Source organism: Puma concolor, chromosome B1 (assembly GCF_028749965.1).
Source record: "Puma concolor isolate L17-30 chromosome B1, mPumCon1.1.hap2, whole genome shotgun sequence".
Taxonomy (NCBI): Eukaryota; Metazoa; Chordata; class Mammalia; order Carnivora; family Felidae; genus Puma; species Puma concolor.
Window position 1 is genome coordinate 78518950 of NC_141670.1, and position 26725 is coordinate 78545674.

The 26725-nt window shown below is 37.9% G+C and overlaps 1 protein-coding gene across 2 annotated transcripts in view; it reads left to right on the forward strand.

Moving 5' to 3' along the window:
* IQCM (IQ motif containing M) overlaps window positions 1–26725 on the forward strand; it is a 461312-nt gene that overhangs the window by 199291 nt on the left and 235296 nt on the right. For both annotated transcript variants that reach the window (XM_025921378.2, XM_086704127.1), the window contains exon 9: window positions 22712–22767. In XM_025921378.2, the coding sequence (XP_025777163.2) occupies window positions 22712–22767 (56 nt within the window). The remainder of the gene's footprint in view (window positions 1–22711; window positions 22768–26725) is intronic.

Genomic DNA, 26725 nt, shown 5'->3' on the forward strand with positions numbered 1-26725 from the left:
TGATTTATGAGCACGTTCAAGTTTGAGAAGAACTGTTTTATGTAATTTTCTGTAAAAGTTCTCCAAATAAGGAGTGATAGTCAAGTTGCAGTTTGGGGGCGGGGACAAACTTTGACCTCAATGCATTTGATGGGCAGTCCTAAATCCCACTGTGATTAAGTCCTACTGACTCCCTACAAAATCATGACATCTTTTCTAAAAGAAATAAAAGTGGAAAACAAAATTGCTGAGTGTCAATCAATTAAAAACCTAACAAATTTTGATACTGTCTTTGTTCACTATGTTCTGTTTGCAGTGATTAAAAATCTGCTTAATTACCAATTTCACCTTTTGAATGCAGTAGTATATTGAATCTGAATCCAAGCCACCTCCTACTTGTGTCATCTGGGTAAAAATATTAAATGTCTCAACTTCATTAGGAAAAGTGGGAATTAAAATATCTTTTCTGCAGCCTTGGTGAAGATTGAAGAAAATGTACATAAAGCACATAATAGGTTCTAATTATTAGTTAAACAATTTGTTAGTTCTGTGATGTACTTCCATATCTACCACAAAGTATATAAATCTCATGATGATAACCAAACTCACATTTTTTTAAACTTGTTTTCAAATGTTTATTTGTTTTTGAGAGAGAGAGAAAAACACACACAGAGGGGGGAGGGGCAGAGAGAAAGGGAGACAGAATCAGAAGCAGGCTCCAGGCTCAGAGTTGTCAGCAGAGAGCCCCACGCGGGGCCTCGAGCCTACCAACCGTGAGATCATGACCTGAGCCCAAGTCCGTCACTTAACCAGCTGAGCCATCCAGACGCCCCCAAACTTGTATTTACAGTGGTTCCACATTCCAATAAATCTCAAACAGAATCACAAATGAAAGGGTTGAATTCAATATTTTAAAATACTGTTCAGTTTGTAACTGATTTGTTTAGTAATAAATTAACTGCCTGGGATGTTAGTTTCAATCCTAAGGGAGAAACATTTTCAAAATCAAATAAGCACCTTGTATCTATTTAAACACCAACTGTAACATCAGTGTAAACACAAACATATTAAAATGCCCCCAAATTGTAAAGTGGAGACTCATTTCCTCAATTTTTCCTTTTAATTCTAGCTTATAAAAACAACCAGTCACATGTATTTACAGATTCATACAGTTTAAGACTTCAGAAATAACTCAGACCTGGCAGAAGCTGATCTATCCTTTGGCATTCTTGAATTTTAGAATTTCCAAGAATACACGCAAACCACAGGAGATATTTGGAGAGTTATGTCATGTCCTAGGAAGTTGTGGTATACCTGAGAAACCTGTGGATTGCCAAGGTCTCTTCATTCTTCTCTTTCTCAAGGGGTGCTCGTCATAAGTTCAAGGAATTTTTCTACCCTGTTATTTAAAGAAATTTCTTCTGTCTTATATGTTACTTATGCACAACAGCACATTATACATATCTGTCTATTTCTGTGTATCTTAAAGAATAATACTAAAACAAATACTTACAAAACATAATAGAGTTGTGTGTCTTTTCTTTCCTTTCATATCCTGAAGAAACCAATCTCCTTAACTTTATGTTCATCATTCCCTTGCTTTTGTTTAGAATTTTAGCACATATACACATATCTCTAATTAGGATTTTGTTTACTATTGCTTGTTTTTAACATTATGTATATGGGATCATAATGTCTTGCCTCTCTTTTTGCTCAACACTGTGTATTTTCCAGATCCATCAATCTTCATAAGTGTCGATGTGTGCCCCCGTGTTTTATTCATTTTCATTGATGCACAGCATCCCACTGGATGATTACACTACAGTTTAATTATTCTTTCTGTTGCTGAAAGATATTTGCACCCCCCCCTTTTTTTTTTTAGCTATTTCCTATTATGAACAATTCTTCTACAGTCTTTTACATGTCTTCTGAAGTATAGGTGCAAGAATTTCTCTAGGGCAAGAATTCCTACCATCAGTATGAACGTGCATCTTGCTGCATCAAGAATGGGTTATATAGATGCTGGGATATTGATCCCTTCAGCCTTGAGGCAGCTGGGCAGGGCCTGGACAGTGGGAGCTCAATAACTGATTATTGACTACGTACATAATTGATTGCCTCTGGTCGAATGGCTGTGCTGGCCAGTGGGCATATGTTTAGTTCTACCAGGCACTAGCAAACACTGTTCCACTCCCAGCAGCTGCTTACGAGAGTCCCCATTGCTTCATATACTTGGCAATACTTAATATGTCAAAATTTTAACCTTTGCCAATTTGGCGGGCATGAAGTATTTCTTTGTGATTTTAATTTGCATTTTCCTAATGACAAATAAGGCTGAGAATTTTTCACATATTTCTAGGCCACCATTATTTCTTCTTTGTAAATGTCATACTGTTGTATTTTTAAAAATGGATTTAGATGCAATTCTACTCCTTCTATTTTGTGCTCTCTATTCTTTCAATTTTTTCCCCTTTTTTCAATTCCTTTGCTGTCTTTTTGGAAATTGATTGACATATTTTTCCCTCTTGTTCCATTTTTCCTATTCCAAGCTTGGCATTGTAATAGTTTTCCTTATACTAGTTTGGCATTCGTATTCTTGTTTTTACTTTTGTAAGTAGTTAACCTATAGATGGTAATATATAAATTTAACTTTAAGTATCTTTACCCTCTTCCCAATTCATACAGAAATCTTAGATTTCCTTAACTACTAAAGTTTGGTTGTCTCTTATTTTTCAAGTTTTTATTTTAAGTCCAGTTAGTTAACAAACAGTGTTGTATTAGTTTCAGTTGTACGGTATAGTGATACAACAATTCCATACATCACCCAGTGCTCATCATAACAAGTGCACTAACTCCTTAATCCCCATCACCTATTTAACCCAACCACCCACCCACCTCCCCTCTGGTGACTCTCAGTTTGTTTTCTGTAATTAAGACTCTGTTTCTTGGTTTTTCTCTCTGTCTCTCTGTCTCTCTCTCTTTTTCCCTTTGCTCATTTGTTTTGTTTCTTAAATTCCACATATGAGTGGAATCATATGGTATTTGTCTTTCTCTGACTGACTTATTTCACTTAGCATAATACTATCTAGCTCCATCCATGTTGTTGCAAATGACAGGACTTTCTTTTTTATGGCTGAATAGTATTTCAGTGTGTGTGTGTGTGTGTGTGTGTGTGTGTGTGTGTGTGTGTATACCTCATCTTCTTTATACATTCATCTAGCCGTGCACACTTGGGCTGCTTCCATATCTTGGCTACTGTAAATAATGTTGCTATAAACATAGGGGTACATGTATCCCTTTGAATTAGTATTTTTAAAAGTGTTCATTTATTTATTTTTGACAGAGAGAGAAGGTGGGAGGGGCAGAGAGACAGGGAGAGAGAATCCCAAGTGGGCTCCAACTGTCAGTGCAGAACGTGACCCAGGGCTTAAACCTGTGAACTGTGAGATTGTGATCCGAGCCAAAATCAGGAGTTGGAAGTTCAACCCACTGAGCCACCCAGGTGCCTCAAGTGTTTTTATTCTTTGGGTAAATACCCAGTGGTGTGATTGCTGGATCATAGAGTAGTTCTATTTTTAACTTTGTGAGGAACCTCCATACTGTTTTCCACAGTGGCTGTACCAGTTTGCATTCCCACCATCAATGCACAAGGGGTCCTTTTTCTCTGCATCCTTGCCAACACCTGTTGTTTCTTGTGTTGTTGATTTTAGCGATACTGACAGGTGTGAAGTGATATCTTTTTGTAGTTTTGATTTGCATTTATCTGATGGTAAGTGATGATGAACATCTTTTCATGTGTCTGGGACCAAATGGATGTCTTCTTTGGAGAAATGTCTGTCCATCTCTTCTGACCATTTTTTAATTGGATTATTTGTTTTTTGGGTGTTGAGTTTTATAGTTTATTTATATATTTTGGATACTAACCCTTTTTTGGATATATCATTTGGAAATATCTTCTCCCATTCTGTAGGTTGCCTTTTACTTTGTTGATTTTTTTGTTGCACAAAAGCTTTTTGTTTTGATGTAGTCCCAATAGTTTATTTTTGCTTTTGTTTCCCTTGTCTCAGGAAACCTTTCTAAAAAAAAAGTTGCTATGGCCAGTGTCAAAGAGGTTACTGCCTGTGTTCTCTTTTAGGATTTTTATTTTTTCACATTTAGGTCTTTCATCCATTTTGAATTTATTCTTGTACGTGGTGTAATAAAGTGGTCCAGTTTCTTTTTTTTTGCATATTACTGTACAGTTTTCCCAGTACCATTTGTTGAAGAGACTGTCCTTTTCCCACTGGATATTTTTCCTGTTTTGTTGCAGATTAATTGACCATATAGTTGTGAATTTATTTTCTGGGTTTTCTATTCTGTCACATTGATATATATGTCTCTCTCTTTTTTTTTTTTTTTTGTGGCAGTACTGTATTGTTTTGATTACTATAGCTACATTATATAACTTGAAGCCTGGAATTGTTATGTATCCAGGTTTGCTCTTTTTCAAGATCAGGATCTTTTGTTGTTGCATACAAATTAGAGAATTGTTTGTTCAAGTTCTGTGAAAAATGCCGTTGTGTTTTTATAGGGATCGCATTGAATGTGTAGATTGCTTTAAGTTGTATAGACATTTTAACAATATTTGTTCTTCTGATCCATGAGCATGGAATGCCTTTCCATTTCTGTGTCTTCTTTAAGTTCTTTCATCAGTGTTTCAGTTGTCAGAGTACAGGTTTTTCACCCCTTTGGTTAGGTTTATTCCTAGGTATCTTATTGGTTTTGGTGCAGTTGTAAATGGGGAATATTTTTTAGAATTCCTCTTTCTGCAATTTCGTTATTGGTGTATAGAAATGCAGATTTCTGTGCATTGATTTTGTACCTTCTGACTTTATTGAATTCAGGTATCAATTCTAGCAGTTTTTTGGTGGAGTGTTTTGGGTTTTCCATATATAGGATCTTATCATCTGCAAATAGTAAAATTTTACTTCCTCACCATTTTGGATGCCTTTTTTATTTTTGTTGTCTGATTGCTATTTTTGTTTTGTTGTCTGATTGCTGTGGCTAGGACTTCCAGCACTATGTTGAATAGAAGTAGGAAGAAGTCGTATCTTGTTCCTGACAAGGAACTGAAAAAAGCTGTCAGTTTTTCCCAATTGAGTATGATGTCAGCTGTAGATTTTTCATGTATGACCTTTATTATGTTGAGGTATGTACCCTCTAAACCTACTTTGTTGAGGGTTTTTATTATGAATGGATATTGAACTTTGTCAAATGCCTTTTCTGTGTCTATTGAAATGATCATATGGTTCTTATCCTTTCTCTTATTGATGTGATATATCACATTGATTGATTTGCAAATATTGAACCACCCTTGCAATCCAGGGGTAAATTCCACTTGATTGTGGTGAATGATTTTTTTGATGGATTGTTGAATTCAGTTTGCTTGTGTTTTATTGAAGATTTTTGCATCTATGTTCATCAGATCATTTTGGCCTGTATTTCTCTTTCTGAATAGTGTCTTTATCCGGTTTTTGATATCAGGATAATGCTGGCCTCATAGAATGACTTTGAAAGTTTTCCTTCTTTTTCTATTTTTTTTTGGAATATTTGAGAAGAATAGATATTAACTATTCATTAAATGTTTGGTAGAATTTGTCTGTGAAGCCATCTGATTCTAAACTTGTTTGTTGGGAGTTTTTTGATTACTGATTCCATTTCTTTGCTGGTTATTGGTTTGCTTACATTTTAAATTTTTTTCCTGTTTCAGTTTTGGTAGTTTATGTTTCTAGGAATTTATCCATTTCCTCTAGTTTGTCCAATTTGTTGGCATATAGTTTTTCATAATAGTCTCATACAACTGTTTCTGTTTCTGTGGCGTTGGTTGTTATTTCTCCTCTCTCATTTGTGATTTTATTTATTTGAGTCTTTTCTCTTTTTTTCTTGATAATTCTGGCTAGAAATTGATCAATTTTATTTATTTATTTTTCAAAAAAAAGAACAGCTCCTGGTTTTATTGATGCGTTCTATGGTTTTGTTTTTTAGTTTCTATATCACTTATTTCAGATCTAGTCTATTATTTCCTTCCTTCTGCTAGTTTTAGATTTTGCTTATTATTCCTTTCTAGCTATTTTTAGGTGTAAGGTCAGGTTGTTTATTTGAGATTTTCCTTGTTTCTTGAGATAGGCCTGTATTGCTATATAAACTTCCTACTTAAAACCACTTTTGTTCTATACTAAAGGTTTTGGACTATTGTGTTTTCATTTTCATTTGTTTCCATGTACTTTTTATTTCTTCTTTGATTTCCTGGCTGACCCATTCATTGTTTAGCAGCATATTATTTAACCTCCATGTATTTGTGGTCTTTTCAGATTTTTTTCTTGTGGTTGACTTCTCGTTTCATAGCAATGTGGTCAGAAAAATGCATGGTATGACTCAGATCTTGATTTCATTGAGGCTGGTTTTATGGGCTAAATGTGCTGTATTCTGGAGAATGTTTCATGTGCACTTGAAAAGAATGTGTGTTCTGCTGTTTTAGGATGGAGTATTCTGAATATATCTGTTAAATACATCTGTTGCAGTGAGTCATTCAAAGCCATTGTTTCCTTGTGTATTTTCTGTTCGAATGATCTGTCCATTGATGTAAGCGGGGTGTTAAAGTCTCCTGCTATTATTGTATTATTATTGATTAGTTCCCTTATTTTTATTACTAAATGTTTTATGTATTTGGGTGCTTCTATGTTGGGTGTATAAATATTTACAGTTGTTATATCGTCTTGTTAGATTGTCGTCTTTATTATTATATAGTGTCATTCTTTGTCTTGTGTTACACTGTTTTTTTAAAGTCTATTTTTTCTGTTGTAAGTATTGTTGCTCTGGCTTTCTTTGGTTTACATTTGTATGATAGATGTTTCTCCATCCCCTCACTTTTAACCTGCAGATGTCATTAGGTCTAAAATGAGTCTCTTGTAAGTTGCATACCGATGGGTCTTTTTTTTTTTTTTTTTTCATCCATTCTGTGACCCTATGTCTTTTGATTGAAGAACTTAGCCAATTCACATTCAAGGTAATTGTTGATAGATATGCATTTATTGTCATTTTATTACGTGTTTTGTGGTTGTTTCTGAAGACTTTTTTGATGCTTTCTTGTTTTTTTTCATGTTTTGCTGGTTTTCTTTAGTGGTATATTTGTTTTCTTTTTTCTTTATTCTTTGCATGCTTATTAGTGGTTTTTGATGTATTGTTACCATTAGGTTTGTATATAACATCTTCTGTATATAGCAGTCTATATTAAGTTGATGGTCATTTAAGTTTGAACCCATTCTTTTCTCCTCTCCTCCCCATGTTTTAGGTATATGTTATTATATTTCATATCCTTTTTTTATGTGAGTTCCTTGATTGATTTTTTACAGAAAAATTCATTTTTACTGCTTTTGTGTTTACTACTTTCATAGTATCATTTTGGTCTCTCCTTTCCATTCAAAGAGTCCCCTTTAATATTTCCCACAGGGCTGGTTTAGTGGACACAGACACTTTTAGTTTTTTTTTTTTTTTTTTCTGGGAAGCACTTTATCTCTCCTTCTATTCTGAATGATAGCCTTGCTGGATAGAGTATTTCTTGGCTGCAGATTTTTTTTTTCCCATTCAGCACTTTGAAAATTTCATGCCACTCCCTCTGGCTTGCCAAGTTTCTGTTGAGAAATCTCCTGCTAGCCTTACAGGTTTTCTCTTGTAACTTACTGTCTTATTTTGTCTTGCAGCTTTTAAAATTTCCTCTTTATCACTATATTTTGCTAACTTAATTGCAATATGTTTTGGTGTTGACCTGCTTTTGTTGATTTTGATGGGAGTTCTCTGTGCCTTCTGGAACTGGATATCTGTTTCCTTCTCCAGATTAGGAAAGTTTTCAGCTATTGTTTCTTAAAATTAATTTTCTGCTTCCCTTTCTCTCTCTCGTTCTTCTGGGATTCCTGTAATATGAATCTTATATTTGATGGAGTCACTGACTCCTTTAAATCTATTCTTGTTTTGTGTAATTCTTTTTTCTGTCTTTTGTACAGCTTGATTACTTTCCATTATGTTGTCTTCTATGTCACTAATTTATTCCTCTGCTTTTTCCATCCTGCTGATCATTCTACCAAGTGTGTTTCTCATTTCATTTATTGAGCCCTTTATCTGCTATGTTATTCCTTATCTCTCTGTGGTAAGGGTCTTACTAATATCTTCCACTCTTTTCTCAAGTCTAGTGAGTGTCCTTATGATCATCGCTTTAAATTCTTTATCAGGCATGTTACTTATATCTGTTTTGCTTAGATCTCTGGCCTTACCTGTTCTTTCATTTGGAATAAATTTCTCTGTCTCCTCCTTTTGTCTGCCTCTCTGTGACTGTTTCCATGTGTTAAGAAAGTTAACTGTGTCTTCTGTTCTTGAAAGTAGTGATTTTATGAAGAAGGGGTCCTGGATTGGCCTGCAGTGAAGTTTCCCCTGTTTACTAGAACCTGGCACCTCAAGACAGTATCCTCTATATGTTGCTTATGCCCTGCTGTTGTGTCTGAATCACTTTTCTTTTCAGTGGAGTCTTTTGCATTGGCTTTTGGCCTGTTCTGGGCTGTACCTTGTTTCTGTGGTGTTAGTGGATCCCAGGGAGGCCAGTTCTGAGGGAGTATGCCCATCAGGAAATATGAGAGTATGGCAGTGGTGGTAGCAAAATATATGTTAGGCCAGTAGTCCTATGCCTGATCCCCCAAAGTACTGTGGCAGCTGGAGACTATGCACTAGGGCAGCCAAGGGCATGAGGCTGGGCATGGCACATGACATCGCTAGGTGTAGCTGGGCCTAGCACACCACAGTAGCTCAGGATGCACATGGCTGGGCTCTGCACAGTGATTGGAGTGCTGCTCTGTGGCTGGACTGGAGGGCACTGCAACAGCTGTGCCCTGGGCAGCTGGGCAGGGTGCATGGCTTTAACAAAATCTGTGCTGAGCCCGGGACTGAAATAGCAGGCTTGGAGTGTGCAAGTCCTCAGGAGAACTTGTGGTGGTGGAGCACTGCTAGCAGGTTAGGTAGTAAGTGTGTGTGTAGCCCTGCCTCATGAAGGTGGCTCTGTGTTTGTGTTGGGGCGCTGGGGAAGACAATGGTGCTCCCAGCTCCCTCATTTTTAGAGAAACCCCCCCGCTGCCAACATTGTCTGAAATCAGTATGAGCAGATCTGTCTCTCCTTTTCCCCCAGCATTGTGTGAATGCTGTTTTTATGTTGCCTCTCTGCTCAGACTGCTGTCTCTTTAAAGGGCAGTGACCAAGTTATCACCAGCCCTCCCTGCTTGTCCAGTATGATTCAGCAGACTTTTAAAGCTCAAAGCTCCAAGTCCCACTGGTTTTACAACTCACAGAATTTAGCCCTTCTGGTTTTCAAAGCCAAATTTATGAGGATTAGTCTTCCCTGTGTGAGCTCCCTGGTGCAAGGGCCCCTTTCCTTGCCCACTCCATGACTGCAGCTCCCTCCTTCCCACGGATAGCCTCCACCTTTCTGAGTTTCCTAACTTTTCAGATGCAGTTTCTTCTCTACATTTAGTTGTGGAGTTTGTTCTGCCAGTCTTCAGATCACTCTCCAGTTTATTGACTTGAATATGGATGATATCTAGTTGTAAATGTGAGATGGGATGAGCAGAGGGCTCTCCTACTCTGTTATCTTCCCCAGAACTTTTCTTCTGTCTTTTCCAACCTCACAAATTAGACACAATTATTTTATTTTATACTCCACTGCTTAGGTTTACCTACATGCTTAACTTTTTTTGTACTTGCCATTATATCTAGTATCTCAGACCTACAGATGATTTTTCTTCTTGGACTACATCCTTTAGATGTACCTTTTAATAAGGATCAGTTTGCAGAAGACTTCAGCTTACAGTATATTTATTTCTTACTCCTCCTTAACCACACATTCTCAGAATTTTCATGTTATCATTCCTCTGTTTTCTGGATGCTGCTGTTGCTGTTGAAAAATCAGATGTTTTTCCACTTATGTTCCCTTCTAAGTAATCTTCCTCTGTCTTTGTCTACTTCTAAGAACTTCTTATTTTTATTCTGCTGTTTTATTTTGTGATATGTAAGTGTGGTTTTGTTTTCATTTATTCTGCTTGGTTTTTGTTTGGCTCCCTAAATATTAAAATCACTGTCTTTCAGCATTCTGAAAAAAAAAGTCTCTGCCATGATCTCTTCAAATGCTTTCTGCCTTCCATTCTTCTCTTTCTTCTTTCACTCAGTTTCATTTTTTGCCTTGTTTATTTTTCATATTTGCCATTTCTGTCTCTTACTGGTCTTCTTCCCCCCCCTTTGATTTCTCTTTTAGATTATTGGTTATCTTTTTATTAAGTTTCTGATTTTAGTAATTATTATTTTTAACTTTTAGAATGTCTACTTGTTATTTTCCAAGTCAGCTTAGTCAATTTTGAAAATTTTTGCTTCCTTTAATCTTCTCTATACATGTAGAAGTAAAACCTTATTTTATGTTCGATATATCTTAATTATAGTACTACCGTCTTTGAGATTCTGAATATATATTTTGTTGTTTTTCTGACTCCTTGATTGCTTGTTTTCTTATGTTTAATGACTTTTCTGATTTTGAAATCATTTTTCTTGGTATTTTATTGTAAGAATACTTTGAAACCTGAGTTTAAATTGCAGTCTTTAAAAAATGATTGATACTTGATTTTACCAGGTGTTTTAGAGCTCTACCAACCTGAGACCACTTTATTCTAAACTTTTGCTTTTCATTTTTTGGGGGGGGAGTGTTCTGGAGCCTAGAGCCACACAGGGCCAAGATCATGACACAGATGTGGTCTTATCGTATTTCTTTCTCTTTCTTTCTCTTTATAGGGAAATTTTATTTATTTATTATTTAAATTTTTTAAATGTTTATTTATTTTAGAGAGAGAGAGAGAGAGAGTGAGCGAGTGGGGGGAGGAGCGAGAGAGAGGGAGACACAGAATCCAAAGCAGGCTCCAGGCTCTGAGTTGTCAGCACAAAGCCTGACAGGAGGGCTTGAACACATGAACTGTAAGATCATGACCTGAGCCTTAGTCAGATACTCAACTGAGTGAGCCACACAGGTACCCCATTTATAGGGAAATTTTAAATCCTCGTTTATACTCTAAGGATATCCTACTTCTAGTACTCAGGTTTTTGGAGGGAGGTTCTCAACTCTGACATTCTTTCATTCTCTGGCTTCAGTTGTGTCTTCCAACTGCAAGGCATGTAGCTCATTAGAATCCAGATTCTAGGTTGTCAGGAATTGGTATGCTATCCTCAAGATAAAGATGGGCTCCAGATCTAATACAATAGTAAATTCAACATTTCTTGTTATTTTTGACCAGAAAGAATTTCTATTAATTTCCCAACAACTCAGCCATGTATTTAAAATATCTTATTTTTTGTTTTTAGAATTTATTAGAGTATTATGTTGTGATTTGTTATTATGAACATATCTCTAGAAACAACGGCCCTATTATATCTTTTTTTTTTTTAATTTTTTTTTTCCAACGTTTTTTTTTATTTATTTTTAGGACAGAGAGAGACAGAGCATGAACGGGGGAGGGGCAGAGAGAGAGGGAGAGGGAGACACAGAATCGGAAACAGGCTCCAGGCTCTGAGCCATCAGCCCAAGGCCTGACGCGGGGCTCGAACTCCCGGACCGCGAGATCGTGACCTGGCTGAAGTCGGACGCTTAACCGACTGCGCCACCCAGGCGCCCCTCTTTTTTTTTTAATATGAAATTTGTTGTCATATTGGTTTCCATACAACACCCAGTACTCATCCCAACAGGTGCCCTCCTCAGTACCCATCACCCACTCTTCCCTCCCTCACACCCCCCATCAACCCTCAGTTTGTTCTCAGTTTTTAAGTCCCTTATGTTTTGGCTCCCTCCCTCTCTAACCTCTTTTTTTTTTTTTTTCTTTCCCCTCCCCCATGGTCTTCTGTTAAGTTTCTCAGGATCCACATAAGAGTGAAATATATGGTATCTGTCTTTCTCTGTATGACTTATTTCACTTAGCATAACACTCTCCAGTTCCATCCACATTGCTACAAAAGGCCATATTTCATTCTTTCTCATTGCCAGGTAGTATTCCATTGTGTATATAAACCATAATTTCTTTATCCATTCATCAGTTGATGGACATTTAGGGTCTTTCCATAATTTGGCTATTGTTGAAAGTGCTGCTGTAAACATTGGGGTACAAATGCCCCTATGCATCAACACTCCTGTATCTCTTAGGTAAATTCCTAGCAGTGCTATTGCTGGGTCATAGGGTAGATCTATTTTTAATTTTTTGAGGAACCTCCACACTGTTTTCCAGAGCAGCTGCACCAGTTTGCATTTCCACCAACAGTGCAAGAGGGTTCCCGTTTCTCCACATCCTCACCAGCATCTATAGTCTCCTGATTTGGTCATTTTAGCCACTCTGACTGGTGTGAGGTGGTATCTCAGTGTGGTTTGGATTTGTATTTCCCTGATGAGGAGTGACACCGAGCATCTTTTCATGTGCCTGTTGGCCATCTAGATGTCTTCTTTAGAGAAGTGTCTATTCATGTCTTCTGCCCATTTCTGCACTGGATTATTTGTCTTTCGGGTATGGAGTTTGGTGAATTCTTTATAGATTTTGGATACTAGCCCTTTGTTTGATATGTTATTCCCAGTCTGTTGGTTGCCTTTTAGTTTTGTTGATTGTTTCCTTTGCAGTGCAGGGGGTTTTCATCTTCATGAAGTCCCAATAGTTCATTTTTGCTTTTAATTCCCTTGCCTTTGGGTATGTGTCAAGTAAGAAATTGCTGCGGCTGAGGTCAGAGAGGTTTTTTTCCTGCTTTCTCCTCTAGGGTGTGATGGTTTCCTGTCTCACATTCAGGTCCTTTATCCATTTTGAGTTTAATTTGTGAATGGTGTATGAAAGTGGTCTAGTTTCATCCTTCTGCATGTTGCTGTCCAGCTCTCCCAGCACAATTTGTTAAAGAGACTGTCTTTTTTTCCTTGGATACTCTTTCCTACTGTGTCAAAGATTAGTTGGCCATACTTTTGTGGGTCCAATTCTGGAGTCTCTATTCTATTCCATTGGTCTATGTCTGTTTTGTGCCATTACCATGCTGTCTTGATGGTTACAGGTTTGTAGTAGAGGCTAAAGTCTGGGATTGTTATGCCTCCTGCTTTGGTCTTCTTCTTCAATATTACATTGGCTATTTGGGGTCTTTTGTGCTTCCATACAAATTTTAGGATTGCTTGTTATAGCTTTGAGAAGAATGCTGGTGCAATTTTGATTGGGATTGCACTGAATGTGTAGATAGCTTTGGGTAGTATTGACATTTTGACAATATTTATTCTTCCAATCCATGAGCACGGAATGTTTTTCCATTTCTTTATATCTTCTTCAATTTCCTTCATAAGCTTTCTATAGTTTTCAGCATACAGATCTTTTACATTTTTGGTTAGGTTTATTCCTAGGTATTTTATGCTTCTTGGTGCAATTGTGAATGGGATCACTTTCTTTATTTGTCTTTCTGTTGCTTCATTGTTAGTGTATAAGAATGCAACTGATTTCTGTACATTGATTTTGTATCTTGAGATTTTGCTGAATTCATGTATCAGTTCTAACAGACTTTTGGTGGAGTCTATTGGGTTTTCCATGTATACTATCATGTCATCTGCAAAAAGTGAAAACTTGACTTCATCTTTGCCAATTTTGATGCCTTTGATTTCCTTTTGTTGTCTGATTGCTGATGCTAGAACTTCCAACACTATGTTAAACAATGGAGGTGAAAGTGGACATCCCTGTCGTGTTCCCGGTCTCAGGGGGAAAGCTCTTAGTTTTTCCACATTGAGGATGATATTACCTGTTGGCTTTACATAAATGGTTTCTATAATGTTTAAGTATGTTCCTTCTATCCTGACGTTCTCGAGGGTTTTTATTAAGAAAGGATGCTGAATTTTGTCAAATGCTTTTTTCTGCATCAATTGACAGGACCATATGGTTCTTATCTTTTCTTTTATAAATGTGATGTATCACATTGATTGATTTGCGAATGTTGAACCAGCCCTGCAGCCCAGGAATGAATCCCACTTGATCATGGTGAATAATTCTTCTTATATGCTGTTGAATTCGATTTGCTAGTATCTTGTTGAGAATTTTTGCACCCATAGTCATCAGGGATATTGGCCTATAGTTCTCTTTTTTTGCTGGGTCTCTGTCTGGTTTAGGAATCAAAGTAATGCTGGCTTCATAGAATGAGTCTGGAAGTTTTCCTTCCCTTTCTATTTTTTGGAACAGCTGGAGAAGGATAGGTATTATCTCTGCTTTAAATGTCTGCTAGAATTCCCCAGGGAAGCCATCTGGTCCTGGACTCTTATTTGTTGGGAGATTTCTGATAACTGATTCCATTTCTTTGCTGGTTATGGGTCTGTTCAAGTTTTCTATTTCTTCCTGTTTGAGTTTTGGAAGTGTGTGGGTGCTTCGGAATGTGTCCATTTCTTCCAGGTTGTCCAGTTTGTTGGCATGTAATTTTTCATAGTATTCCCTGATAATTGCTTATATTTCTGAGGGATTGGTTGTAATAATTCCATTTTCATTCAAGATTTTATCTATTTGGGTCCTCTCCCTTTTCTTTTTGAGAAGCCTGGCTAGAGGTTTATCAATTTTGTTTACTTTTTCAAAAAACCAACTCTTGGTTTAATTCATCTGCTCTACAGTTTTTTTTAGATTCTATATTGTTTATTTCTGCTCTGATCTATTTCTGCTTTTAGATTCTATATTGTTTATTTCTCTTCTTCTGCTGGGTTTGGGGTGTCTTTGCTGTTCTGCTTCTATTTCCTTTAGGTGTGCTGTTAGGTTTTGTATTGGGGATTTTTCTTGTTTTTTGGGATAGGCCTGGATTGCAATGTATTTTCCTCTCAGGACTGCCTTCACTGCATCCCAAAGCGTTTGGATTGTTGTATTTTCATTTTCATTTGTTTCCATATATTTTTTAATTTCTTCTCTAAATGCCTGGCTGACCCTTCCATTCTTTAGTAGAATGTTCTTTAACCTCCATGCTTTTGGAGGTTTTCCAGACTTTTTCCTGTGGTTGATTTCAAGTTTCATAGCATTTTGGTCTGAAAGTGTGCATAGTATGATCTCAATTCTTTTATACTTATGAAGGGCTGTTTTGTGACCCAGTATGTGATCTATCTTGGAGAATGTTACATGTGCATTTGAGAAGAAAGTATAATCTGTTGCTTTGGGATGCAGAGTTCTAAATATATCTGTCAAGTCCATCTGATCCAATTTATCATTCAGGGCCCTTGATTCTTTATTGATCCTGTGTCTAGATGATCTATCCATTGTTGTAAGTGGGGTATTAAAGTCCCCTGCAATTACCACATTCTTATCAATAATGTTGCTTATGTTTGTGGTTAATTGTTTTATATATTTGGGGGCTCCCATATTCGGCACATAGACATTTGTAATTGTTAGCTCTTCTGATGGATAGTCCCTGTAATTATTATAAAATGCCCTTCTTCATCTCTTGTTACAGTCTTTAATTTGAAGTCTAGTTTGTCTGATATAAGTATGGCTACTCCAGCTTTCTTTTGACTTCCAGTAGCATGATAGATAGTTCTCCATCCCCTCACTTTCAATCTAAAGGTGTCCTCAGGTCTAAGATGAGTCTCGTGTAGACAGCAAATAGATGGGTCTTGCTTTTTTTTTTTTTTTAATCTATTCTGACACCCTATTTCTTTTGGTTGGAGCATTTAGTCAATTTACATTGAGTGTTATTATTGAAGGATATGGGTTCAGAGTCATTGTGGTTTTTGTAGGTTTCATGCATGTAGTGATGTCTCTGGTGCTTTGTGGTCCTTGCAACATTTCACCCACAGAATCCCCCTTAGGACCTCTTGTAGGGCTGGTTTAACGGTTATTAATTCCTTCAGTTTTTGTGTGTTTGGGAAGACCTTTATGTCTCCTTCTATTCTGAATGGCAGACTTGCTGGATAAAGGGTTCTTGGCTGCATATTTTTTTTTTTGTTGTTGTTAATCACATTGAAGTATTCCTGGCATTCCTTTCTGGCCTGCCAAGTTTCCGTAGATAGGTCTGCACTAGTCTAAAGGGTCTCCTTTTGTAGGTGGAACCTGTTTATCTCTAGCTGCTTTCAGAATTTTCTCTTTATCCTTGCATTTTGCCAGTTTCACTATGATATGTCGTGCAGAAGATCGATGCAAGTTACATCTGAAGGGAGTTCTCTGTGCCTCTTGGATTTCAATGCCATTTTCCTTCCCCAGATCAGGGAAATTCTCAGCTATGATTTGTTCAAGTACGCCTTCAGCCCCTCTCTCTCTCTCTTCCTCTTCAAGAATTTCTATCATATGGATATTGTTCCATTTGATTGCATCATTTAGTTCTCTAATTCTCCCCCCATACTCTTGGATTTTTTTATCTCTTTTTTTCTCATCTTCCTCTTTTTCCATAATTTTATCTTCTAATTCACCTATTCTCTCCTCTGCCTCTTCAATCTGTGCTGTGGTCGCCTCCATTTTATTTTGCACCTCATTTATAGCATTTTTTAGCTCCTCATGACTATTTCTTAGTCCCTTGATCTCTGTCGCAATAGATTCTCTATACTTTTTTCAAGCCCAGCAATAATTTATGACTATTATTCTAAATTTTTGTTCCATTATATTACTTAAATCGTTTTTGATCAGTTCGTTAGCTGTTGCTACCTCCTCCAGTTTCTTTTGAGGAGAATTCTCCCGTTTCATCATTTTGGGTATTCCCTGGGGTGGTGCAGAACTGCAGGGCACTTCCCCTGTGCTGTCTGAAGTAACTTGTGTTGGTGGGCGGGGCCGGAGTCACACCTGATGTCTGTCTCCAGCCCACCACTGGGACTGAGCCAGACTGGTGTGTACCTTATCTTCCCCTCACCCAGGGCAGGACTCACTGTGGAGTTGTGTGGCCCTTGTCTTGGCGATTTGCACACTTCCAGACTTGTGGTGCAGCTTTGATGGGATCTGGTGTATTAGCCAGGGTGGATCTGCAAGGTGCACAGGGATAGGAGGGGTAGGCTTAGCTTGCTTTGCTGCAGGTGGTCCCCTGCAGCAGGGGTCCTGGAGCACCAGGAGGGAGGCAGACCCATCGGAGGGGTGGATCCACAGAAGCACAGCATTGGGTGTTTGCACCGTGCAAGCAAGTTTGGTGACAGGAACTGGTTCCCTTTGGGATTTTGCTGGGGGGTGGGGAGAGGGAGATGGTGATTGCCAGTGCCTTTGTTGCCCTGCGAAGCTGAACTCTTTCTCCCAGGGCTCAACACCTCTCCCTCCCGGCATCCTCTCACCCTCCCTGCTCTCTGAGCAGAGCTGTTGACCTTTAACATTCCAGATGTTAAGTCCCGCTGGCTGTCAGAACTCACAGAGTCTGGCCCCTCAGCTTTTGCAAGCCAGACTTCGGGGGTTCTGACTTGCCAGGCAGGCTGCCCCTTTCGCCCTGGCTCACTCCCACCAGTCCGTGTAGTGTGCACCACCTCACCACCCTTCCTACCCTCTTCCATGGGCCTCTTGTCTACGCTTGGCTCCGGAGAGTCTGTTCTGCTAGTCTTCTGGCGGTTTTCTGGGTCTATATCTTTTACAAATATATTTCAACCTTCAGAGGGACTTATATTGTAATGTAAACTTCTCCATCCAGCTCCCTCCTCTCATTAGTCTTTTTATTATCTTTCATGTTATACTTCAATTCCTGCATTTAGAAGGATAAATTCCTATAGTTTTGATTTCTCTTGGAGATTGAAGAAACTTTATATAGTGACTGGTAAAGAAACAACCTGTGTGTTGCTGAGCTAAAGACCTTCTTCAGTCTTCCCTAATCTGAAAGTTGAATGGCTTTTTGAGTTCATCGCCATTACTGAGTGGCCAGCATTACCTTTGGAATCCCTCTATTTTTCTTAAGAACCGTGAAGAAAATGCTACACCTAAGAACATCTTCCAAAATGGATGCTGCTCTTGCTACATGAGGAGATTTTGAATATCCATGGGTTTCCTGGGCATATCACAGCTTCCTAGGGGCAGTTATATGGCTTGAAAATCCTCCTGTGGTTTTTATGTGTTTGGGGAAGCTCTAAAATTTAATAATGCAAAGATACTGACTTGTGAAAAATTCCAGAATGATGTGTTTGGTGCCTTCTGGTTCTGCATGTGTGCAAGCTATTGACATTCCTCCCTTTAAATTGCTTCTTATACAAGAAGCAGTAGCAATATAAAGGAGGAAGCTTACTGCTATTTCACAGAAGGTGCTAGTGACATGACTGACTTCTGCTGGGGAAACACAAGTGTTAATAGTCAAGCCTGGCAGGAAAAGATTTTCAGTTTATTTCACATGTTTTAATGTGTAATTGTAACTTTATATGTATATGCTATTAATGATTTTATCTTCACAATTACCTACTATTAAACAAACCTTTAACTTTACCTTTAATGGTGTGTTTATATATACTTCTGGTAGGGTCATATAACTGTTTAGAACTATGAAAATTCCTTGCTATTTAGAAAATACCCTTTAACCACATTTGGGGTAAGTATTGGAGGTGTAATATGCCAATTATAGATTACCTTTTTATAGTAAAAATATTCTAGAATTCCACACTAATACTAGTAATATAGAAATATGTCTTAGGAGGGGTGCCTGGGTGGCTCAGTCAGTTAAGCAACTGACTTCAGCTTGTGTCATGATCTTATGGTTTGTGGGTTTGAGCCCTGCATCAGGCTTTGTGCTGACAGCTCAGAGCCTGGAGCCTGCTTGGATTCTGTGCCTCCCTCTCTGTCTCTCTGCCCCTCCCCTGCTCATGTTCTGTCTGTCTCTCTTAAAAATAAATAAAAACATTAAAAAAAGAAATATGTCTTAGAGTTAATATGCAAAATGAAAGATTTTCTTCCATATTTCATCTGTGGTTAATCAAAAATTTAATCATTATAGTATGAGAGAAATTCGCAGAATTGTCCAAAGGGAAAAAAAAAATCCAGATGAAATTTGGAAAGAAAAGAAGAATTGATGGATTAGACAGCTGCTTCTAAAAAGAAGCTGGAGGTGCAATAATATTGTGTAAATTATCAGAATTAATCTTGGTACCATTTAAATTGTAGGATGTGAGAAAATATGTGGGGGAATGGAGTCTGAGAAGTGGTTTGGAATAAATAACACACAGGTTGTTAAAAGTTTTAAAAATTTTGACATGAGGGTTTAGTAAATGACTTACATCTTATATCAAGTATTTAGAATGTAGGGTGCCTGAGTGGCTCAGTTGGTTAAGCATCTGACCTCGGCTCAGGTCATGATCTAGGTGGTTCCTGAGTTTGAGCCCTGCTTCAGGCTCCGCACTTGGGATTCTCTTTCTTTCTCCCTCTCTCTCTGCCCCTTGCTCACTTGTGCCTTGTCTCTCTCAAAAATAAAATTTAAAAAAAAAAATTAGAATGTGTCACTCCAGGGCGCCTGGGTGGCGCAGTCGGTTAAGCGTCCGACTTCAGCCAGGTCACGATCTCGCGGTCCGTGAGTTCGAGCCCCGCGTCGGGCTCTGGGCTGATGGCTCAGAGCCTGGAGCCTGTTTCCGATTCTGTGTCTCCCTCTCTCTCTGCCCCTCCCCCGTTCATGCTCTGTCTCTCTCTGTCCCAAAAATAAATAAACGTTGAAAAAAAAATTTAAAAAAAAAAAAAAAAGAATGTGTCACTCCAAATGCATGGTCATCTAGAGACAAAGAGCTTAAATAGTTTAAAGAAGCAGGTCATACCTGTGGAAAAGGAAAGATTTTGAGAAAGAATGGAATTGAAACATTAAGACAGAATGGACTTGAGATTTGAATATATCTGTATGTAGAACACTAATACTTATCAAAAGTCCACAGGACCTCTTAAATAGGACTGCTGCTGATTTTGCAAAATGGAGACTGCCCCCCCTCAAATCGGAAAAGATCCAAAACAGAAACCAGTTTTTGATAGGAAGAGATAGAAGAATAGGAAGAGAGAGGCACAATGGAGGTTGTTAAGGCCATGCGGTTGCAAGAGGGTAACTGGAAAAAAATCAGAGACTATCTTAGTACTGAAAATCCTCAAGAATGTTTGTCCGAGACTGTTTTACTTAGCAGCCTTCAAACTTGACACCCTTCATCACGGAGAGCATGCCAATTCAGTTAGTCTGGCCAAGAAGGAAGCAGTTAAAAAAAAATCAAGTTGGCAAGTGTAAATAATAGTATCACATACGGACAGTGTGTTCTTAGCCAAGCACATTGTTTTGTGCAAAGTATGGAATATATTGGTTAAAATTAATTTTTGTAGTCATTAGTATTTTTGTAGCCATGAATATGTGTCATGGAGCATCTTGAGGGCAACATTTGAAATATGTAGGTCCTGCTTCACGTTTTATGATGACCTACATGTTGCTCATAATTTTTTTAAAATTACAGTATTATTCTTGAAGATGATGTCCTACTTTGAAAATGAAAACATCATCAGGGAATTCTAAAAGTTACAAATAGTTGAGAGAGGTTACAAACTAATTTTCAAGGTGATTGTTGCATTTTAACATAATGATAGAAGAAAAGTTAATCTTTGATCTTAAAAAATGATTGGCATCAAATACAAAATTAACATATATAAGTCAGATGCATCTGAGAGAGTAATATGACACAGAATGAGTTTAACTTTAAAAGGGAGACTTATAATTTGTTTAAAATATTTAAAACAATCATTCTTATGTCCTAATATTGAGGGGTTTTTGCAATGCAAACACAACTTACTTTCACTTGTCTTTATGTTTTTCCTTTATAGATTTAGAGATTTTATATAAGAAACTTCTTTGGCTTTAGTTGTCAAATAGTGGTTAAACACATATTTGAAACTTAAGAACCAGAACTAAAATGAGCATTTCCTTGTGGTATCATGAGCATACCATATAACAATAGCCAAGACATTTTATGTTCCTGACTTCTTATAGAGTCTGAGGGAGAAGACAAAACCAACAATCCAAAATCCATTAACTCATTTATCAAGATTTCCTCAAATTCCTCTTATCTGAGACCATTTTTTTTTCCAAAGATATTTTGTGCAAAATACTTGTCATGGCAGATTATAAAGTAGATATGCAATTCATCAATGCCTCTAGGCATAAGTTTAACCTTTGGATCACACAGAATGACCAGGGAGGGAATGGCCCAGTTATTCTTAAGTCTTATAGAATTATCTTCCTGGTTGTTCTTTCCAATGTTGACAGATAATTGAAGAATTGTCTTTAAAAAATCCACATTAAACACTCTCATGTAATTGTTGAAGAGATGCTGTTGAAACTGATCATCACAACATACTACGCTTCTTTTGAAGAACTCATGGAAGAAATTTTTCACAGAAGTTAAATTTGCTTCTCTTATAGACATTGTGAATGTCAGAACTACCATGTTTTCTTCATTACTTTGTGTATTCGTTGTTTGCCAGGACTGCCATAATAAAATACCACAGAGTGGGTAGCTTATATAATGGAAGTTAATTTTCTCACATTTCTGGAGACTAGAAGTCTAAGATCAAGATGCTGGCAGAGTTGATTTCTCCTGAGTCTTCTCTCCTTTGCTTACAGATGGCTGCTTCTTGGTGTTTCTCTGTGCACACGTGTCCCTGGCCATCTATTCCTCTTCTTATAAGGCCAACAGTTCTATTGGATTAGGGCTTCACCCTTATGACCACATTTAACCTTAATTACCCCTGAAAGACCTTATTTCCAAATATTGTCACATTGCGAATTAGGACTTCAATATATGAATTTTGGTGGAACATAACTCAGTTCAAACATTTTGATAGCTAGGAATTGGAGAACAAAATCTGTGTGACAAAAATATCAGAAAATATTTGATACTATCTCTCTATCTATATTTTCCCTTTAATCTGGCTTTGTTATTTTCCTTTTTCATATGTACTATATTTTTTGTAAGCTATCTTGAATCTCTTTTATAAGACAGGGAACACATAAATAAATAAATAAATAAATAAATAAATAAATAAGTAAATAAATAAATAAATTCTCATCTGTAATAGATTTGTATGGATATTTGTTCACTGAAATGATCGGTAGGAACTGCATTCCTGGGTGCCAAAAGATGCTGGAGGAAGTACAATGATCCTACTCCTCTGAGTATTGTCAAACAGGAAAGTACTTAGGCTGCAAAGCAGACCAAAAGTTTCTTTGAGGTCTTTAGGAATTCCAGTCCAGGAGACACAGATTCAGGAGGAACCTGAGGGAGGAGAAAGACAGAGTATATAAAGGCAAAAACCTCAGGCTTCTATAAGTTGTTTTGAAAGAATTATGACTGGTGTAGGTAAAAATAATTAACTTTAGTCTATTTAGGGTATGTTACTATGCTAGTTGTTAGGTTGGAATTCAGTGATATAAGCTTCATTCTGAGACCTGCAACACGATGTAGCCATTTGTGCCCAGCACAGTCTAAAAGTTTATGTTCCATCCACTTGTAGTTGTGCATTTCCCCGGTGGTCTCCTGGATCCTGACATTCTAGGGCCTTTGACATTCCTGACTCCATCTTGGATGTTTCAGTTCATAGTATACTTACAAATTTACATCAGTGTTTAGGTTTGTAATATAGATTAGAATGGAATGGTTCCTTCTCCCTTTGATAATAGAACATTAGTGAAATTAGAATTTTACATTGAAGTTGTTTTCCTACTTATGTCAACTCTTCTTTCTCTATTCTAGAAAACCTTACTGAAGAAAGAGCAACAGTCTATCCAACCAGAACCAAAGCCACCCAGGTATATCTTTATGTGATAGCAGAAAAGTATAAATTAATGTGCTTTTTTTGGTTTTATCCTGACTTAGGTATCTAGGTTTAAAGAAGTGCATGTGGTTGAAAGCTTGAGTTTTTAACGTATATGTTTTAGTGTTCCCATTTAATTTGACTAAGGCAAGGAGAAAAAAAACCTTTTTTTTTTTTTTGAGTATATTAATGATCATTCAGTAGACCAGGCTGAAGCTTACTGTGTAGTAGCTGAGAAAATCAGTGTAAACAATAGTATATGATGTTTCATCTGTTTTGTTTATTAGAAACAGGGTACTATAATTCACTATGGTAAAAGCATGTCTTTCAATGACTCTGAGAGAGTGTTAAGATTTCTCTGCTGTTATATGTATCAAATTTGTTAACAAACTTGTGAAAAACTATTGATTTTATGAGATAGATTGGACAGTGTGAGGGAAAGAATGGATTGTGGAAAGGTAACGGTGAACGTTCTCAGAAAGGGAAGTTTCACACTTGTGCTTTCTTATTTACTGGTAATACATTCATTCATTAACCCACCAAATATTATTTAGGACTAATGAGGTGCAAAGCACTGTGCCAGGCCATCCAGATGCATATAGTAAAGGGGTACACCTTGGAGACTGAAGTTTGTCAGAAGCTACCAGTTTGGAACTCTAAGCCTCCAGTAAATACAAGTTTATTTAAATATATTAATCAGGCTACCTTCTTCTACTTTATATCCTTCTTCATTCCTCTTCTCATTTGCTCAAAATATGTGGCTCTACAAGGTCCCTAATTCCTCCTCCATAATTCCAAAATTCAGAAAGCTCCAGAAACTGAAAGTTGATGTCACTTAAGGTGGTTCTAAAATTACTTGGTGTCAAAAACCTGACCTCAAGTGACAAGTGATTATGATTATTCAGTTTTTACTTTTCCTATTTTATGTGGATATTCACATTTTGCCTACATATTAACATTAATTACATTAGCTAATTAATATTGATGTGTTTTGTATCAGGACACTGCCTCAGACCCTGCTTGAGTGTTACATAATATATGGTAAATATACTATATTAATTTCCTAAAATTTAAAAAAAATATGATTTCCAAAATATATATGACTCTAAGTTTCAAGTACTATGGAATTGCACTTATGGAAAATCTAGGCCAAATATGGCTATGAAAAATGCAATGCAATTATTTAAATATTCAGTAAACAGGGGTGCCTGGGTGGCTCAGTCGGTTGAATGTCCGACTTCAGCTTAGGTCATGATCTCACAGCTTGTGAGTTCAAGCCCTGCGTCAGGCTCTGTGCTGACAGCTCGGAGCCTGGAGCCTGCTTCAGATTCTGTGCCTCCCTCTCTCTCTGCCCCAACCCACTCACATTCTGTCTCTGTCTCTCTTAAAAATAAATAAACATTAAAAAAATTTTAAATATTCAGTTAACAGCTGTCCAGTTTAAGATTGGATGTTACTGGAGACCTAGTCTTATAATAAGTTTAGCCATAGCACTCAGTCTGGACTTATTATGTACTTGACTTTGTACTTTCATATAACTCCTGTTTAAGAACACAATGAAGTAAGTATTTTTGTTATCACCATTTTATGGATGAGAAAAGTGAGGTTGAATATCTCATTTAGGGTCATCCAGCTAGTTGACAATGGAGCTAGATTAAAACCTAGGTTCTTTAATTATAGACACATAGCTATGATACTATAAATTGTGCCAGAATGATCTCTGACTAAAATTTCAACCTCTGTTAAGGCAAGGATTGTTGATTCTGTTTGCACTTTTATTTAAAGCTCCTCACATAATCTCTGGAATATAGCTGAACCCAGTAAATACAATTGCATAAGTGAACAATGTCCAGAGGTAAAGGAAAAACAGATTTGTATTTTGTTTTTTTGAGAAAATTTTATTTCAGTCTTTTATAGTTTATTCATTTAACAACAAATATTAAACACTTGATATTTTATGTGCTAAAGACAGCGTGAACAAGATAGACTCTTTACATCGATGGAACTTAAAGCCTAGGCATACTTTTCATTGCTGTTCACAATGGAAGTAGTTAAAAATTGGAGTTTAAGTCCCATTGAGTGATGGGGAGTTAGTGAGCACCTCATTCTTTCCATAGAAATCTTAGAAGGCAAAAACCTAAGGAGTGGAAACTGTGTCTTAGGACTAAAGGATTCACCTAAGTACTAAGGACAAAACAAATTGATTTGCCCTAATGGAAGTGTAAAATCAAACCTTGACAAGTTCAAGATGATAAACTAGTAATTTGGCCACCAAATAGAATGAAAAAAAACAAACAAACCCAACATTCTGTCAAGGACAGTAACAGAATTCAGAATCTGTATAATGTAAAATGTTTAGTATACAACAAATAAAATGCTAGACATGAAGAAACAGGAAAATATGATTTACATCAAAGAAAAAGATATCCCAGATGTTGGAATTAATGGGCAAAGAGCTTTAAGGTAGCTATTGTTAATGTTCAAGAACTTAAAGGAAAAGATGTTCATAATAATAAGAATGCCAGCGGGGAGAGGGCCAACATGGCGGAGCAGTAGAGGGATCCATACGTCCAGCGCCTCTCAAACAAGGAAATATAGAAGCCAAAGGACTTTGAACACCAGAGCCTGGGAGGAAAAGAGACTGAATCTACTAGAAATAAAATGGGAAAGCTGGAAAAAAAAATAGGTGGGTAACTACCAACTGGGGAAGATAAAAAAAAGGCTGCGTGGTCACGGAGGGGAGGGACTCCCTTCTGCAGATGGACAAAGGGAAGAGAAAGAGTGGCTAGGGGAGTGCAGGACCATAGCTGGACAGGAGAAAGACCGCAGACTGAGACTGAGAGGGATCCGGTCTCTAACTGTGGGGCTTTCTTCAGACAGGGGCTGACCCCTGTTCCCGCACCTGGGGAGGAAGGGAGCCAGGCCTGGGTGTGGTGGTAAGTCATAGGCTCAGTATGCAGCTGGAGAAAGTGGTTCCCTCCCTGGAGGGCTGTGCGATAGTACAAAACCTGCCTGCATCTGCTACCCCTGGGCACAGTGGCTGGGTGGAGGGCACAGTCTGCAGGAGTATAAGGCGGCCGTTTGCCTGGAGTGCTGTGGGAAAAGACAAAGCCTGCCTGTGTGCGCCACCCTGGGGGCTTGCGGCGAGGGCAGCAGCTCTCAGTCTGCAATCGGAGAAGTCGGTCCTCCCTGAAATGCGGTGGCACAGACAAAGCCAGCTGGGACCACATATCGCTGCACAGAGAGGTGCTTCCCCAGTGCCAGAGCGCACAGAGTGGGACTTTGAATCCTAGCCAAACGCAGGGTCAGGGCAGTTGGTGGAGTGAAAAGGACCGCCCTGTCTGCACCCACGACACATTGAGGACGACTCAAATGGAGTCCACTGAGTCTGGCTCCGTGGAGAAGAGACTGGGGGAATCACCATCCCCCCCCCCCCCCACCACCACCACCGAGGTGGGGCCTCAGGGATCACGCCCAGGGCCCATAGTGGAGGTGGGTTCAGATTTCGCCAACACACATGCCCTTGCACTGGGTAACTGCGTATCTACCAGAGCAGCACAGACCCTGCAGATAGCCCCTCCCAACAAGTGATTCAGCATTGCCTGGATTAACTCTAGGTCAATTCTGGATATATAGATATATTCTAACGCCCTCTCCCCCATTTCTCCTTCTTATCTCTTCCCTCCCCTAGGCTGGTTACTTTGGTTATTGGTCTATCTAAACAGATATATTTAATCCATTGTCTTCATACATGTTCTACACCTCCTTCTTTACACTCCTTTCTTTCTCTGGAATAATCAAGCCATATAGCTTCTCTGTCTGGGCAATTTTATCTTCCTTTCGTTTTCCCCACCTCCTTCTTTATTTTCCTCCCTCTGGATTAAGCCTTTTAGTCTCTCTGGCTAATCATCGTTTATTCCCCCCCACCCCCCTTGTCATTTCTCTCTTTGTAT